Source organism: Nesoenas mayeri (genome assembly GCF_963082525.1).
Source record: "Nesoenas mayeri genome assembly, chromosome: 16".
Classification (NCBI taxonomy): domain Eukaryota; kingdom Metazoa; phylum Chordata; class Aves; order Columbiformes; family Columbidae; genus Nesoenas; species Nesoenas mayeri.
Genome location: NC_137562.1, coordinates 11,559,163 through 11,576,227, shown reverse-complemented (window position 1 = coordinate 11,576,227; position 17,065 = coordinate 11,559,163). Strand labels below are relative to the sequence as shown.

The 17,065-nt window shown below is 54.8% G+C and overlaps 1 protein-coding gene across 1 annotated transcript in view; it reads left to right on the top strand.

Annotated features, from left to right (window-relative positions):
• Positions 1 to 1,176: 1,176 nt before the first annotated feature.
• The window catches only part of JPH2 (junctophilin 2), a gene marked incomplete at both ends in the record, with an annotated part of 28,513 nt that continues 12,624 nt past the window's right edge, over positions 1,177 to 17,065 (top strand). Inside the window, 2 exons of the mRNA XM_080354873.1 lie at positions 1,177 to 1,555; positions 8,843 to 9,626. Coding sequence (XP_080210999.1) covers positions 1,177 to 1,555; positions 8,843 to 9,626 — 1,163 coding nt within the window. The remainder of the gene's footprint in view (positions 1,556 to 8,842; positions 9,627 to 17,065) is intronic.

The window sequence follows — 17,065 nt, the reverse complement described above, 5'->3', positions numbered from 1 at the left end:
TGAAGAAGGGAGGGTTTGGATTATCCTGTTACCCTGGTATTTAATTCCTTGGCCTCTCCATCAGCTGCATTTGGTGACATGGATTGCTACAAGCAAGGTGAGCTGTCACTACTTTTAATGTGTCTGCATCTATCCCAAGTGTAGGGTCTCACCTTCTCCAAATACAGTGAGACTAAGCTATGCTGCCAGCTGTTACACAGCGGGTGATCTTGGTGAGTTTGTTGTTTGGGAGAGGAGGGAATGTCTCCTTGTGAATCCTTTCCTATGCCCTACAGCAGCTCTGAGGTTCACTTTAAAGCAGTGGCCAGGCTGAGCAGGACGTGCGCTGTAACGCAGGTGTAACTGTGCTCTGGCTCCCCGCTGTGACTCTGCCGGGGCGAGCGAACCCGGCGCGGCCCCGCGGCTGCGCTCTGCCCGGGACATCGCTCCAGGACGCGGCTCCCGGCTCCCCCGCCCGCTCCCTCCCGTGCCGGGGCGGCTGCCGGTGCGCCCGGCCGGGCAGCGCGGCGGGCGGGACGCGCCCCCTTCCCAGGCTCTCTCTATTTTAAGCAGACGTTTACTTTCCCAGCCTGTTCTACGCCTGGATCCCTGCCCGGGGCGGGGGGGGACGGACGGACGGGACGGAGGGGAATGTCTCTTCCCTCCTTCATAAAAGGGCCCCCGGGCGGAGGCCAGGCTCCAGGGGGTTATTTTTGGGAGCAGCTCCTGGGATCCGATGGCCTTGTTAGGGCAGCGCTGACCTTTCTCCCGGCGGAGGAGGAGAGCGGAGCAGAGCGCCGGGGCGGGCAGCGGCGGCGGCCGGGGGAGCGCAGCCGGCTCGGGACCCCCTTCCTCGGTTCCCCGGGCTGCTCGGCTCCCCGCGGGGCTCCGCTCCCCGGGCTGCTCGGCTCCCCGGGCAGCCCCATGCCCGCGGCGGGGGCGCGGCGGCGGGGCAGGTAGCGGCGCGGCTCGGCTGCTCCTCCCGGGGGGGCTCGGACCCGGCCCGCCCCTCTCCTCTCCCCTCCTTCCAATTTCTCCTTCCTCCCGTGCCCCGGCCCCTCGGCCAGGCGAGGCGAGGCAGGAGCGGCCGCTCCCGGCGCCCAGCCCGGCTCCTTCGGGGATGCGGCAGCTGCCCCCGCGTCCCGGAGCTCTGCCCCTGAGAGAGCTGCCCGGCTCAGTGGGCACTGGGGGGGGACCATGAGCGGCGGCAGATTTGATTTCGATGATGGAGGTGCCTATTGTGGGGGCTGGGAAGGGGGCAAAGCCCATGGGCACGGCATCTGCACCGGCCCCAAGGGCCAGGGCGAGTACTCAGGCTCCTGGAACTACGGCTTCGAAGTGGTGGGTGTATACACGTGGCCCAGTGGCAACACCTACGAAGGCTACTGGTCCCAAGGCAAGAGGCATGGCCTAGGAATCGAGACCAAAGGACGGTGGGTTTACAGAGGCGAGTGGACCCATGGCTTTAAGGGACGGTATGGCGCGAGGCAGAGCATGAGCAGCGGAGCCAAGTATGAAGGTACCTGGAATAACGGCCTGCAGGATGGCTATGGCACCGAGACGTACGCCGATGGAGGTAAGGGTGACTCCAGAGGGGCTGGGAGGGCCATGAACAGCATGATACCCAGACTGCGGTGGCAGAAGCTGCGTGTTGTCCCCGCTGAAGGGGTGACCTACTCCTGTCTCTACTAGTGAGATCCAGACAGGCACGATGGTCTACAATGAGCCATTGGGGTGCTTAGGTCAAGAAGTAGGACCTAGGGGGCAACCTCCTTGTAAACACGTGTTTGTGCGCTGATCCCTGCCGTCGGGCACGGCGCGTGCAGCTCGCCGTCTGCGGACACGGGGGAGCAGCAGCAGGAGCGTTGCACTCGCCATCCCTCCCTCGGGAGCTGCTTTCAAGTGTCTGTATCCATATTAACACCAACCAACTTGGTTTTGTGTAGTCTGTGACTCCTGGTTCCCCAGGGACTGGTTATTGCAGTTCATCATCGAACCAAACCACAAACTCCTCACTGGTGCTTTACCGCAGCGAGCTGTTCACTTGCTCATCGGGCAGCGAGCTGCGAATGTTTTCACGTTGGATATAAGCTGCCCACAGCACCACAGCACGCTTTGGTTATGCATTAAATACTGCTGGTGTGCCTCTGACAGGCTGCCTGGACATCTGCTTTACTGAACTGCTTTGACTGAGTTTATCTAAGCTGTCTAGAATACACAGTCACACGCCTTTCCCTAAAATAAATCCCTTCGATTACTTGGATGCTCTCAACCCTTGCTAGTGTACAAATGCACTGTGCAGTCAGATATTTGTTGTACTCTGTAATTGCTTCATCTAATTGTGTTCTTGCATTAGTGGCAATTTAGGGGTTAGAAACATTGCAAGAATCTCTCTGCAAGTAATTCTGTGGCTCTTCAGTACTATAATGTTCCAGGCTGCCATATTTAGGATATCTAAATAGAGAGGGCGATTTGAAAGAAATACTCTTCAAAATATGGATCAGAATTACATCTATATTTATCTAGGACAGGCAATTAAGTTAGTTTGTAAAGAAAAATAGTGGTAATGGTGTAAATCTTCAGATTGAAAAACATGAGATTCATAGAGATTAGAAAAATGGACTAATTAAAGACTGGCTGTCAGGGTTTTGCTTTTGTAGATGTATTTGTCAATGAGTTGCCTAGGTACGAGGCTAACTTGAACCTCGGAAATGTGGTCCCGAAGTTGGCTGATTTTTGGCTGTGCCATTTGAGGCTGTAGGTACAGATACAAGGTGATTCATCCCTCCATCTCCTTACATTTTCTCCCCGCTCTGCCCCGTGGCTGTGGAACGGTTAAACCCCGAGCTGTGCGGGTTGAACCGCGGCAGCGAGAGTTCAGGTTAACACATATGTGTGCACTTGTGTGTTGCAGAATCTTCACATGTGGCTGTAAGACGTGTAGGTTACGTGTAAGGTGCTCTGATGAGTAACAATCAGCCGTCAGGTAACTGTTGGCAACAGCTGCTGCTGGGTCTTTCATTCTGGAGATTGAAAGGTCTCCTATGAATTTGCAGTTGATTCCTTCCTGCTTCCTAAAATGCGTCTTCTTCTAAGGGTGCAGGGCAACTGGATTTCAAGTTAATGCTGTAGAGAATTTTGAGAGGCAAAAATTGACATAGGAGTTTGAACTTGATTAGATCTTGGACTAAAAACTGGGGACAGGAAAGGGAAAAAGATGAGTCAAGATTCTCTCCTGTAAGGATCTATACGATACTGCTTCTGTCAGCATAGCGCTCCCCAGGGTGTTGTCCTGCACCCAGAAAAGCGCTGTGTGATCCCTGATGCTGCCCAGGATTGACAGTTTAGCCCTGGTGTCTGAAGATGTGCCCTCCACCTTGGGCAGTGCTGAGCTGAGCCCAGCCAGACCTGGCTTATGAGGGCTGTGCCATGGGTGCCCAGCTGCTGCTCATTGCGATGGGTGTCACGTCTGGGCTGGTTCGAGCCATTCATTCAACACGCGAGCTTCCCTGATGCTACAGGAACGTGTAGAAAGCTGCACCCAAAGCCAGAGTGGAGATTGCCAGCAGTATCACACGGGTAGGACTTGCAGGGCTCACCCTGCTTTGTTTCCTCACCTGTACGCGGTAACCATCTGCAAGATCCAGATGTGACCAGGCTGCTGGTTGGACCTGTTAATATTTGGATTCGAGGTTGCCAAGATAAACATCTGGAAGGGCTTTGGAAATCTGCCGTCCCTCGAGTAGGGGACGTGATTCCCAAGCCCCCTGGAAGCAGGCGCGTGAGGAAGAGGGCTCTGGGAACGCGTGGGTCCTGCCGGGTCATTGGGAGGCTGAGGTCATGGTTGAACTGCCTGTGGATTTCAAGGGGCTGCAGCTGATTCCAATGTTTTCAAATAGACTTTAAATTAACTTTATATATATACACATTCATAAAAACTTTATATTTCAAAATACACTTAGAATATTCTTATAGAGTTGCCTGTGATCTGTAGCTTGTGGTTGGCCAAGGTTGGTGGCTAATAAAACCCAAAACTGGAGTGTAGCGTTTTGAAATCCCATCTAGATTTTTGGTGTCTAATGAGAAGTGGACTCATGGTGTGGTTTAGCCCAGGCACTGCATGAATCATTTTGCTTTTTCTCTCTGCTACCAAATGTCCATTTTTGTTAAAGCTCTGTGAGATGATGGCTTGGAGAGGAGAGCTTGCCTTGTGTAATGTTGATTGAAATCAGCCAAGGAGCTCAGAGCTGCTGAAGTGACGGGGTAAAGACAATACCACTATGATACAGTTCCTTGGGTATCCAAGCTGAATAGACGTGTTTGCAGGATGCATCAGCTAATGTGGGCAGTGATTGGGGTTGTGGAAGGCACAGCATGAAGGAACTCATCACTTTGAGAACTAAACTATGAGTAAATACTTAGTTATTTGGCTTCTACCTGTAAGTTTTGTGTTTGCTGTCAGAAAGGCCTCATTTCAGGGATACTTTTCTGCTTTTGACTCTGAGTGCTTGACCCAGTAAAGACTTAATGCAAAAACCAAAAAATCTCGTTGCTAATGCAGAATGATGCTGTGTATCCAGGATCTGTCCCATAGCAGGACTTTGCTATACAAATAATGGTCTATATATCAATATGGGGGGGGGGAACAATTGAAGCACCCTAAAACCAACTTATTTTTGACACTGCAATTTGCTCTGTAGGGCGCTAAGAGAAAATAGCTGTGTCAATTAACTGTGTGCAGAAACAATTGGACCATTCAGCAATCACCAGACTACAAGAAAGGGGAAAAGAAATGCCGAAGTGTGCTTTTCGGGGAGAGATGAACCGGGGTGATATGGAGCAGCACCAGCCAGCTCCTCGGGTGCCCGGGCAGGGCGGTGGGAAGGGGCTGGGATGGGGCAGAGGGAGCAGCATCCGTGGGGCTTCGGCCGGGGAAGCAGGAATGGGCTGTGGGTGAGCCGAGATGTTGCTGCCTCTGTAGCAAAGCTCCTATGTGGCTGAATTTGACCCATGAATTAATGCTGTGATTTTCTTTTTCCAACCGCCCTCTCTTTTTCTTCCCCCCCCACTTTCTTTTCCAACAGAATCCATCAGATAATACTGTTGGCACAAAAAACAAGCGCTTAGTTTTTTGCTCGCCTGTCTCACGCATGGTGCTGTGCATTGATTTAATGTCCGTGGCCTTTTTACACTGAGTTCTTCCAACATGTCTGTCATCACAGTATTTGGGTAACAGCAGAAGACTGTAGGGCAGTGACACGGTTTGAGTTGTTTGCATTATTTACCTGGTTGTTTGTATTATTTACATCCATCGCTAATTATACGAGAGCTTAGAGGTGGCTGTGAAGTGGAGATGTGATGCTGCTGACAGCGGGCGCTCGCTGCCAGGCTGGGTGTGCACCAGGAGCTCAAGCTTTCGCCTGTCCTGCTGCCAGGGCGAAATGGAGGGTTTGGAGGGCAAGGCTGCAGGGATACCATTTTCATCAATCCCACCATCTAATCCTCCCCGTCCTATGAAGATACCCGGGCACGGCCACCATCCCCTTTGGCTGGGGATGGGCAGAGGTGGTGAACCATGTGCCTGGGGATGGCAGAGGAACCAGTGGTTTTTTGTCATTAAGACAAGAAAAAATGCAGCCAATTAAAGGGTGATTGGGGTCCTGTCCCCCAGTAACCACACCTCAATGGCGTTAGGTGACTCTGTCCCACCACCCTGGTGAATCAGGGATGGTGGGAAAGTGGCACTCTGTCCCATTTTCTTCCTCCATAGAGGTTGGGTTGGTTTGTTTGATTTGCACATCCGCTGCTTGTTATATTCATTTTTACAGCACCTCAGATGCATGTGAGCTGCCTGGCTGGCAGCTTTGCATCCTGCCTGTCCCCCCATGCCCAGGCTGCTTTGATATTCAGGGGGTGTCAGCTCGGGGACGTGCAGCCCTGCTGAGCGGTGCACAGGGGGTTCACACAGCCCCTTTTCTCTCGCGAACTGGCTGCACTGGGACGTGCTGGTGATCCAGGGCTTGGCTCTGCTCAAACCTTGCGTGCCCCGCTGCACGGCTGCCGGCGCCTGCAGCCGCTCTCAGCAGCCTCTGGCTCCTCTCCAGGGGTGATTTATGGCTCTGCCCTGGCACGAAGCCTCAGCCGGGCACTGGATGGCGGCGTGACAGGGACACGGCACTGCCTGCTCATCCTCGCGGTCACTGGGCAGCGCTGTGTGTTGGTGCCCACTGGTAAGCCAGGCTGGGTTGGAAGGTTTGGTCGCACCACGTGCTGGAGGGACAGTGTTGCTTGTGCCCTGTGGGCTGAAATCAGGCAGCTGGGGCCAATCTGAAGAGCTGATGAGAAACCTCGTGTTGAGGGTGGGCACATGTGGCCCCAAGACGTGTCACCCCAGTCTCTGCTCCCTGAAGATCCGCTGTACCACATGGCTTTTCCCATCCAGGTGACCCCGGTGCTGCCTGGGGGAATCGAGGGGGCCGGGAACTTGCTGGAGGGCCCCCAAGGAGCAGCTGAGTCCCCCAAACGTGCCAGACTTTGCCAGAGTTCCTATTCCGGGGGGTTCACACGGCAGCACTACCAGCTGCAGCCTGCTATGTGCGAGGCTGTCCCCTCCTAGGAGGAGGTCTCCAATGTCACCCCGATCGTGTGTCAGCCCTGCTCACTGGCTGGGCGAGGATGGAGCGCTGGCTTCACCGGCTGGTGCTGAGGAGGGGTGTGGGGGCACCACGGGGGTCCTTGTAACTTCATTTTGTGCTGGGAAGAGTCGTCACCATTTTACAGAGAGGGATTTGGGAGCACAGTGAGGAGCACCCCAGACGCCTGGGCATCTCCAGCGATGGTCCTTGGCTCCCTGCTCATGCACAGACTCCCGACCCACGCTGCCCATCTTATTTTTCCTAACAGAGATTCAAACTCTGCCAAGAAACTGGGCAGTGGCCCCTTGCTCTGGCAGCCTGCTCCCCATGCCCAGCTACATCCCGCAGATGTGCTCTGCACTACCTGAACTCATTTTTTTTAATAGAATAGACCAAATGCTTGCAGGGAGCCCGAAATCCCGTGTGCTGTGGGGTGGGCAGGAGCTGGCAGGGGGCAGCTCACCCCGGGGCAGCAGCTGCTGCCCGCTCGGGCACTTCTTGTCTTTCCTGGCCCCTGGCGCTGTAAGTTAACACTCCACAGGCGGGTCTAAAGAGGATTTCAACGAAACCTGAAGCTTGGGAGGAGAGATTATGCTGCAGAAGTGGCCTGGGAGACCGTAAAATATGCACTCCCACAATCACCAAAGAAGGAATTGGATTTGCTCCCTGGGGAGCAGGGTCATCCGTGGTCTCAGTAACAGCATCTGAGGGGGGAGATAAATGCCTTGAAGATAGGTCACCCCCTTCTTTCTCAGCCTGGCCCCGCTGAGCCTCCCCAGGGCCCTGAGAGTGCTTGCTCTCCCAAAATGTGGTGCCTCCTGGTAGGTCGCTGCTTAATGAAAACCAAGTTTGGGACAGATGCCCGTGAAAATGCCCCCAGTGTGGCATGGCCCTTCACTTGTGTGAAGCAGCACCCAGGAGAGTAAAGGAGTGGGATGGCCTTTCCAGGGGTGTTTGTCCTCCCCCAGCACACCCTGCCTGTTCTCCTGGACCCCGGGAAGGAGGGCTGCCAGCCCCCAGGGTGCTGTTTTGGGATGAGATGGCCTGTTCTGGGTCCTGTAATGCTGGGAACAGAGCTGAATGCTGCTTTTGTTTGGGGTGGTTTGCTGGTTTCTGAGGCAACTGTATCTACAGAGCAAGGAGAGCTGGGCTGGGGAGACAGCTCATCCTGTCCCATCCCATCCCCCAGGACTCGGTGGGATGTGCTGACCCCACAGCCCACTGTGCTGGCTCAGGGTGTGGGTGCTGCCCCTCCTGCCCATCCTAGGGGCTCTTCCCACCAAGGGTTTTGATGCTACTACTTTATCTCTCTTGACATCCTGGGGAGAAAAATCAGAGTGGTCATCTTCAGTTCACTCCTCTGAAGTCTGCAAAGGTGCAGACCTGGAAGGGGTTTGGAGAGGAGTGATGTGCTTTTCCCAGTCCTTCAAGGTGTCGCTGCCAAGGTCGTTCTGGCTCTTAGCAGGTTCTCGTACCCAGAGTGCAACCCTGGCCGTGGTGAGTGTGATCCTCTCTGTGTCCCCCATCATCTGACACTATGTGCCCTCTAAAGATGGGTCTGGAGGAGTGTAGTAGAGTGGTGGTTTTTGAGGCAGAGCTGGAGGAACCCCACACAGAGCTGCTCTGCTCCTCTCCTCCCTTTTTCACCCATCTCATGTTCTGTGCAATGTGGCATAATCCTTGGTCTTGGGGCCATGGAGAAGCCCAGCAGATGCAGCTGCGGGTACAGGGGCAGCCGCTGCTGTGGGCCAGGTGCCCGACTCAGGGGTCTAGAGCCGGTCCTGGCAGCCTGAGAGTGACAAACTGCAGAATGGGCTGAAAGGGACTGTCACGGAGCCAAGGAGAGCTGTGTTACTGCAGCTCGCGTGTCTGCTGGGGCTGCTGTCACCCTCTTGGCACAGCCCGCGCTCCAGCCCCGTGGGGCTGCCTCCAGCTCTGGATGCAAATCCAGACCCCATCCCTTGAGTGGCTTTGGGTTCGCACCAATGTCCCCTGGCACCCCAGCCCCTTCCCAGAGAGATGCCACCTGGCAGCAGCAGTTTTCAGGCTCGCATCCTCTGCCCTCTGCTCCCTGGGGACAGCTGCACGTGGGTGAGCGCTAGCAGAGCCGTGGCTTTTCTTTTCGAGGGAAGGTGGGTGCAGTCTCTCTAGGGCAGCGCTGCCCCTCAGCCCACCTTCCTTTGCAGGAGCGAGCTGCCTTTTCACCCCGTCCCTCTTCTCTCCCACAGGCACGTACCAGGGCCAGTTCACCAACGGCATGCGGCACGGCTACGGGGTGCGGCAGAGCGTGCCCTACGGCATGGCCTCCGTGGTGCGCTCCCCCCTGCGCACCTCCCTGTCCTCCCTGCGCAGCGAGCACAGCAACGGCACCCTGCCCCAGCAGGACTCCCCCGCCGCCAACCCCGAGAACCTGCCCCTCTCGCCCACCATCACCCGCGGGGGCTTCGCCCTCAGCCTCTACGCGGATGCGGAGGCCGGCAAGCCCAAGAAGGGGGGACTCTTCCGCAGGGGCTCCTTGCTGGGGAAGCTGAAGAAGTCCGAGTCCAAGTCGTCCCTGGCCAGCCAGAAGAGCCGTGTCAGCTTCCTCAAGAGCGAGAGCGGGATCAGCTCGGCCGCCAGCGATGCCACCTCCACCGTCAGCCTGGGCGAGGGCGCCGAGGGTGAGGAGTACCCACCCTTTGAGTCCGACATCGATGCCACCACCACGGAGACCTACATGGGTGAGTGGAAGAATGACAAGCGTGCCGGCTTTGGCGTCAGTGAGCGCTCCAGTGGGCTGAAGTATGAGGGTGAGTGGCTGGACAACCTGCGGCATGGCTACGGCTGCACCACGATGCCCGATGGCAAGAAGGAGGAGGGCAAGTACCGCCACAATGTCCTTGTCAAGGGCATGAAGAAGCGTGTGATACCCCTCAAGAGCGCCAAGATCCGGCAGAAGGTGGACAGGAGCGTGGAGGGGGCTCAGAGGGCCGCGGCCATCGCCCGGCAGAAGTCAGAGATCGCAGCATCCAGGTAGGTGCTTGAGGCTGCCATGCACAGGTCCCCATGGCGGTGGTGGTCCCCATCCCACGTGTCCTTCTGCAGCTGTGTTATGCGCCTCCTCGCTGTGCACTGGCAGTGGGGTCAAATGTGTCTCCTCACAATTTCTATAGAATTATTTTTACTAAATGTTGGCAGAGTGGGGCTGAGGTTGCTCCTGGCAGCCCAGGAGTGCTCAGGACCTGTCATCCGTCTGGCTTCCTCTCCTGTCCACCTGCCGCCCAGTCCGGAGGGAGCCAGTGGCCAGCAGGGATGCTCAGCGGGACAGGGAACGGGAGCTGGTGGGATGGGGAGCACTCTAGAGTGCTATGCCAGGCTGCTGGAGCTGCTGGGTGTCACTGACGGGACAGGATGGCAGTGGGGTTTGACTGTGAATCCAGCAGGCTGGTGGGACATGTCCCAGATGAATCAGATCTCCAGCAGAGCGCAGTTCAGCCCCAGAGGCACCAGCGTGGCCCTGTGGGGAGTTTATGTGATGCATTGGCTTAACTTAGCTGGGATTGCCCTCTTTTGTCCCCCCAGTTTGTCCAGGCCAGACCCCAGGGGTGGGCAGGAGGCTGTGGCAGCTGGCAGCATGCCTGGGGATGCATGTGCAACGGTGTGCAAGAGGGAACATGCGAGGGACTGCTGCAGCATGTGGCACCTCTTGTCACACCAGTGTCCCTTGTGCTGGCAGGCACGTGGGCACCGTGTTGCCCCTGCACTGCCCGGTATGTTGGGACCAGACAGATGGGCTCTGCTCAGAATTAGCTGCATTAGAAATTAGCAGGAAAGTGCGGTGCTAATTGCTCTGCCATCCCTCCTGGGACGGAGGAGGCAGGAGATAAGAGAAGCTCTTGGGTCTGCCTGGGAAGGGCAGGGAGAAACCTCGTCCACCTGCTCGTGTCCCTGCCTGTGTCCGAGCTGTGCAGACAGCACGGTCCTCTTCCCACAGCATGTTGGCCTGGCAGGGACCAGAGATTGTCAGGCAGGATTGGAGTCTTCACTCTTCTCCTCTTTCTCGGGCAAACATGGTTACGAAAGCCCTCGAGGTTTTACCTTGCCTCTCCATCAAAACCTCGCCCGGCTCAGCCTTTGCTTAGCTGCTGGGCAGCAGGTGGGACTCTAGGACTGTCCAGCCTTGTTCCTTTTTAGTGCTGTTTAATTATCAAAGTTCCTTCATTACAAAGCAAAGATAGGGAATAACAGCCAATAGTAATTCCCAAGCCCCATCCCTCCCCTCCTAGAAACCCCGGCTGGACTCTCCCCATGGCAGTTTCTGCTCCAAAGTTTTGTGGGGAATGTGATATTTTAATATTTTTTTTAGCAAAACCCAGTTGCCTCGGAGCCCAGCAGAGACAAGGCAGCGGGACTGCAAGTGAAACGCCGTGCAGGGCCAGCTAGGATAAAAATAACAGGCTGGGGTGGCGTGGGGCCCGCCGGATCCTGCTGGCAGGGCAGGCTCAGCCCAACACCAGCTTTGCCCTGCCCGGGAAAAGCGTGCAGCTGCGGCACAGGGTGCCCGTAAATAAGGAGGCTGGAGCTGCAAAAGCTGCTCCCAGAGAGCTCGGCCGGTTTACACAAGCCTCTTTTTATTATACACTATTTACACTTCGGATCAAAAGCAGCTCTGCAGTGTTTTCCATCAGGGGCTGGAATGCGCCTGCCGCCCTGACGGGGGACTGCATCCCTCCCCGGCACGGCTGGGGAATAATTTCCTATTAAGGAAACCTCAGAGCTGGAGGAAATAAGACGTTAAGCCAGTTTTCCTCCAGGGAGTCCTCCCCTCGCAGACCCTGCGATAGAGCGGCTGTTGTGCAGGGAAGAGGCGGCTGCTCGCCCCAGCCGTGCGGAGCCCCCAGTGCTGTTCCTGCCTCTACAAGGAGGAGAACTTGGGCTCCTGTCAACTATAACTCACCGTTTCCATCAGCGTTTATTCCTGGTGTACGTTGCCCTGAGCAGAGCCACTCTCTCTACCTGCTGCGCTTCAAAAATTTGGCTTGTGCTCTCCTTCCTCCTCCTTTCGGCTCAGCTTTAGAGGCAGAAGTAAATAGATAATTCTACCCTGAGAGGGTTCCTCACATTAAATCCCAGCTCTGCCACCGACTGTCTCTTTGGTCTTGAACCTTGCCTCGGTTTCTACACCCAGGACAGAGAGTAATTGCAGACAGATTGTGCAAATCAATTATTACGGTTTATAAAAGGGCTGTACTATCATTAGCATTGCCCTGGCGTGTAACTACTTGGTGGCATTTTCTAGATGGGGCATTTGTATTTCTCCTGAGATGGCAGTGTATACCTTACCCAAAAAAATGTCCCTAAGGCTACACAAATCCTTTTTATGAGGGAGATATGACATATCTGTATGTAAGATTATCTCTAGGAACTAATTAGCAAGACCCAGCTGTGCAGATGCCTGACAGTCTCCATATACCTATGCTCTTGCATACAGATGTTTGAGTTACATTTGCTTCTGGCACTTGTGGTGGGGGCCCTTGCAGAGCTAAACTACTGTGACACCCAGCTTTCTGCTATCTGGGAGTGAAACATCAGGAGAAGACCAGATTTCACTCCTTTGTACCATAGAAGGCATAGAAATCCTGAGGAAAACAAGCCCAAGTGGCCAGCTGTTGCCTGCCCTGCTGCCTGTCCTGCCTGAGCGGCACTGCCCTGGCCTCTTTGGCTCTTTCCCGAATCCTCCCAGGCTGGAAATCCAGCTGCTTTCCCTGTTGTGTAAGAGGATGAGGACAGAGCTGGCATCTCCTTGCCACTGGGTAACGGAATGGTGATTTTTTTCTTTTTTTTAATTATTTTGGTGGAAATCATTTGGCGTGGGGTCATGCTGTCCTAAACAGCCCATCCCAGCTCAGCCCAGGCAGAGCCCCTTGGTGCTGCTCAGATGTCAGACAGAAACCCGGGGCACATCTGTCAGCAGTACTGGGGATCAAGTCATGGGCTGGAGCTACTGGAAGTTCAAGTGTGGTGAATCCTGCCCAGGCTTCTGGGAGAAAAGCCATCCTGGAGTGCAGCCTCTGCGGCACCCAGCACACACAGCTTTACTCCTGCCCAGGGGAAACCACAGGTGGACATGGTGTTAACACGTGCTGTATGATGTCTGTTAGCTCTGCCTTGTGCTGCTGGTGCCCTGGGACTTGCCTTGCTGTGATCCCAAGGGATTTGCATTGGAGCTGGAACGCATCCGTTCCCGTGGTGCCAGGTGAAGGCACCACCAAGCTGTGAGTGAGCCAGTTAAAAACCATCCCAAGGTGTGTAACGGTGACCCTGGTGTTTGCTGGGCACATGGGTTGGTGCTACATGGGGTGCTCTGAACCCCTGGGTGCTTGGGAAGCAGCATGTGCTCGCCTGTTGGGTGGGGAGGATGGTCCCATTGAGAGCAGGGAGACAGAGCATGGAGGTAGTCAGCTTTTGTCCCTTCAGAACAAATTAAAATAAAATAAAAAGCAAGAGGAAGGGCAGGACTAACTGTAGGAGGAACCTTTGATTTTTTTGAAAGCTGTATGCTTCGTATCCAGGCAGCTCATACAGGACACTTCCTTCTCATTGGTGCTTTTGGTGGTCAAAATGAGTGCAATTACTACAAATCCCACCTCTGTCCCACTGCAGTAGTGCCTGCCATGGTCTGCTGCTGCACGTGGTTGTGCTTTCCAGTGACTTGGACCAAAATCAATGGAAGGACTTGGCTGCGTGTCCTGCAAGGCACAGGTCTGGCCACACTCTGAAATCGTTTGACAGGAGTATGTCCTGTAAATAGTACCTCAGATATATCTGCCAGATGTCCCAGGATCAATAGGAAAGCAAGATAATAGAGGCGATAATGGCTGGTGCTTCACCTGTTTGTCTTCAGACACTGACCCTGAAGCCACTGTGCATCTGGGGTGTTTTATGCCTGGAGAGTACAACTAAAAATGAATACATTTTGGGTTTATTTTTTGTTTCGATGTAATACCTATAGAGGTCCTGCAATACTGCTGCTTGGATAGATACCTGTAAGAATTTCTAAAACGCATTCTGAAATGTTAGGCTTTCATTCGTGTTAACGTAGGGTTTACTCATTGCAGTGAGCCTGGGCTGTGTTTAGGCACCCCAGAGCTGCGGTGAGCACTTAGCACCAGAAATTACATCGGTGCGGCTTCCCCGGCAGTGACACGTGGGCTGTTGCCTGGTTTTGAAGCCCAAGTTGTTTTTCTGTCCATACCCATGTCTTTGGAGCATGTCTTAGCTCTCCTTTCAAATGACAAGAGTGCTCGATGGCTCCCGTATCACTTTCCAAACCTCCCCTGCCCAGCCGCATTCCCGGCAGCGCTGCTGCCGTCTCCCTGTGCTCAGCATTTCCAGCCTGTGTGGCCAGGCAGCAGCGAGCGGCTCCTTGGGGAACGCGGGTGTATGGTGCAAATGACGTCCCGAAATCGCTGGAGTCAGCAGAGCCTCCTGACTAAATAAGGGCAGGCAGAGCAGAGCTTTATCAGCGTTGCCCGAGCGCGACAGCTGAGAGCCGAGGCCCATGGCAGCCCACGCTGCTGGAGCTCAGCTGCATATTACACCGATAAGGTGCTTTATTTGGCACAACTCTGCCCCGGCTAGCCCTCTCAGCACCCTCAGGGGTTTGTGCCACCGGTGGGGAAGATGAGCCACCAAAGCGATGTCTTCCCGATGCAGCTCTCTGGCGAGAACAGAGCAGGGCTGGTCTGGTGGCCTCGACCATCCTGGGGCTGGTGGAACAGCTCGGCTCCCCCAAGGCCAGTTCGCACCTGGGATTTTCAGGTCTGTCGCACCCTCGAACTCAGATTTGGGACTTTGCTCTGAAAGAGTTTTAGGATTTTTTTAAAATATCCTTTGTTTTCTGTTTTCCTCAGCTTTTAGCTAGGGGCACGGGCTTTTCCAGACCTTTAGGGCTCAGGCTGGAGAGTGGGATGCTCACAGCCATCCTGCAAGAGTGCGCAGCAGGGGGTCAAGGTGGTCTCTGCTGGGCAGGTTCCCCTCTCAGGAAAGCTGCTGATCCTCCTTTTGCTCCAGGACTGACATTGCTGTGTGATGGATGCGTGTGTAATGAGGAGGCAGCAGCTGGCAGGAGATGGGCAGAGCTGTCCTGGCCCTGGCTGGGATACTGGCTGTGATTCGCCTCCGAGTGGGAGCTGCCAGGGAGAGACGTGAGCGATGGAAGCATTTCTGCAGCTGTATGATCAGACACTGAAGATGCCGCAGCTTCAAGAGGCTTTAAAGATGGGTGAGTGCAGGTGAAGTGGGGACAGGACTGCCCTGGCTTCATTAACCCCCCCAGACTCCCTGTGGGGTGCAGGGGGAGTCTCACACCAAGCAAAGTGCAGCCACACCTGGAGGTGGTTGAGCAGGGGGAGCCAAGGGCAGGTTTCTGTTGGCCGGGTCTTCTGGCTACCCCATAGCCCCCATAGTGGGAATGAGGATCTCGGTGTTTCCGTAGACAGGGCTTGGAGAGAGCCAGCGCACACGTGGGCAGTAGAAGGGAGGGCAGAAACGAGGGCAGCTGCATGGCTCTTGCCATAGCTGGGTGCCAGGACACAGTGGTGGGGGGATGTTCCTTGGTCCTGCTCTCCCAGCAAAGATGTTTCTCACGGAGCTCAGTGTGTTTATAAAAAGGATTATCTTGTTAATTCACTCTTGGTTAATAGAAACCCAGTCACTGGCATCTGTTTCCACACCAACCGAAGCCCAGGGCTGGGACTCTTCTGCCTTCTGCATGGCACTGGTGACAGCTCCCTCCTTCCTGTGAAAACCACCGAATAAAGACCTTTTCCCCTTGCTGGTCCTGAGCAGGCATGACCTCCTTTACATGGCTTATCAGCACAAACTGAAGTCAGTATCCAGGATAACTATGCATGGGGGCTGCGAGGGGAAACCTGCCCGGCCTGTGTCACGGTGGCCAGGACCACTTCAGCTTGGGTTTCCTTCACAGCTCTTGGAGCAAGAACACCCCTGGCTGCCTTGTGCCATGGTGTGTTGTCACTGCATGTGGTTTGGTGAGGAGGAATACTTCCACATGAGCTCCCTTGCACCCAGATGAGGAGCTTGGGGACTTTGTGTCGTTTGTGTCCCAGAGCCAGGGGACAAGCAGCCCTGTCCCAGAGCCAGGGCTTGGTTTTTAGAGCTTCATGATGAGAACTGAGCGGGGCTGGTTTGAGCTCAGTTGGGCTGGGTTTTTGTGGTTTTGTTGCCTCAGAACACCAATCTCCAGCTCAGTAGAAGTCCTACCTGTTTCAAAGTGCTGCTTGACCCTCGTCCCACCCAAAAAGGCCCTTGGGCTCTCCCCTTCTTCTAGCTCACCCTGGCTGTCAGAGCTGGGCAGGGAGCAGGCTGCAAGGCTGGGGTCAGCCCCTCTCCATTCCTGGTCCTGTGGGGACACCGGACCCCAAGGTTAGGGTCCAGCAACAGCATCAGACACCTGCCCCAGGACCCCCACCATGTCTCCACACCTTGTGCAGGACTTTGCGGGCTGGAGGGGTTTGGTGCCATGACAATGAGTGACGGCAGTGACGCCTTCACCCCTTTCTCTCAGCCCTTTCCTGGAATGGCCTCATCTCCAGCCCGGGTTGGCTGCGGCTCCAGCACTGACACATTTTTGGCCCATCGTGCTTGTTACGCTGAGATGCGTTTTCACTCCAGACGAGGGTGCGCACGGCTTTATCTGTTTTCCACTCGCCTCGTATGAATTTCCTTAGGCGCTTTCATGCCCTATTAGGGTAACAGGGAGCGTGCACTTTCAGTAGGTCCAAGGAGAAAGCATCTGTTGGGCAGCACACTGCTTTCTCCAGGGCTTCCCAAGTCTTTGGGGTTGAAGCAAGCGGGGCTGTGGCTTGCAGGGATCCTCTCAAGAGGAGCGGAGTCGGGTGGCAGGACATCAGCACCAGGGATGGGAAAGTGGAATTAATGGGCTGTTCATTCTGACCTTGTGGGAAATCCTTATCTCAACAGCTTACAAACACAGAGAGGGGAAAAATGAAGTGTGGCTTCAATTTTCGAAAACGGCTGTGGAAAATGGTAGTTTGTCATTCAATTGATCTGCTGCCGCATGGAGCAGGAAGGCTTGACTCCCATCCAGATGCTTGTAATCAGCTGGCAGGGAGCTGGGCTTTAAAATCATCTGATCCAGTCAGGCTTTGCTCAGAGGTTATCGTCATTTCAGTGGAATGTGAAATAGGCTAATCTTGAAAAAGATGAAATATTTAAGTAAAATGTCCAATTTAAATATAAAGCCTGAGATACAGAAACCCTCCTTCCTCCTGGATGAGGAGCATTTTTTCTCAGTTTACCCTGGTGCTGAGCCAGAGCGCTTTGGCTTTCTGAGTCCAAGTTTTTGTTGTTTCGCTCCTACGAGGCTTGCTGAGCCTTCAGACAGGGCCAGGAGGGACCTGCTGTCCCGCTTACCTGGGCGTCCTCAG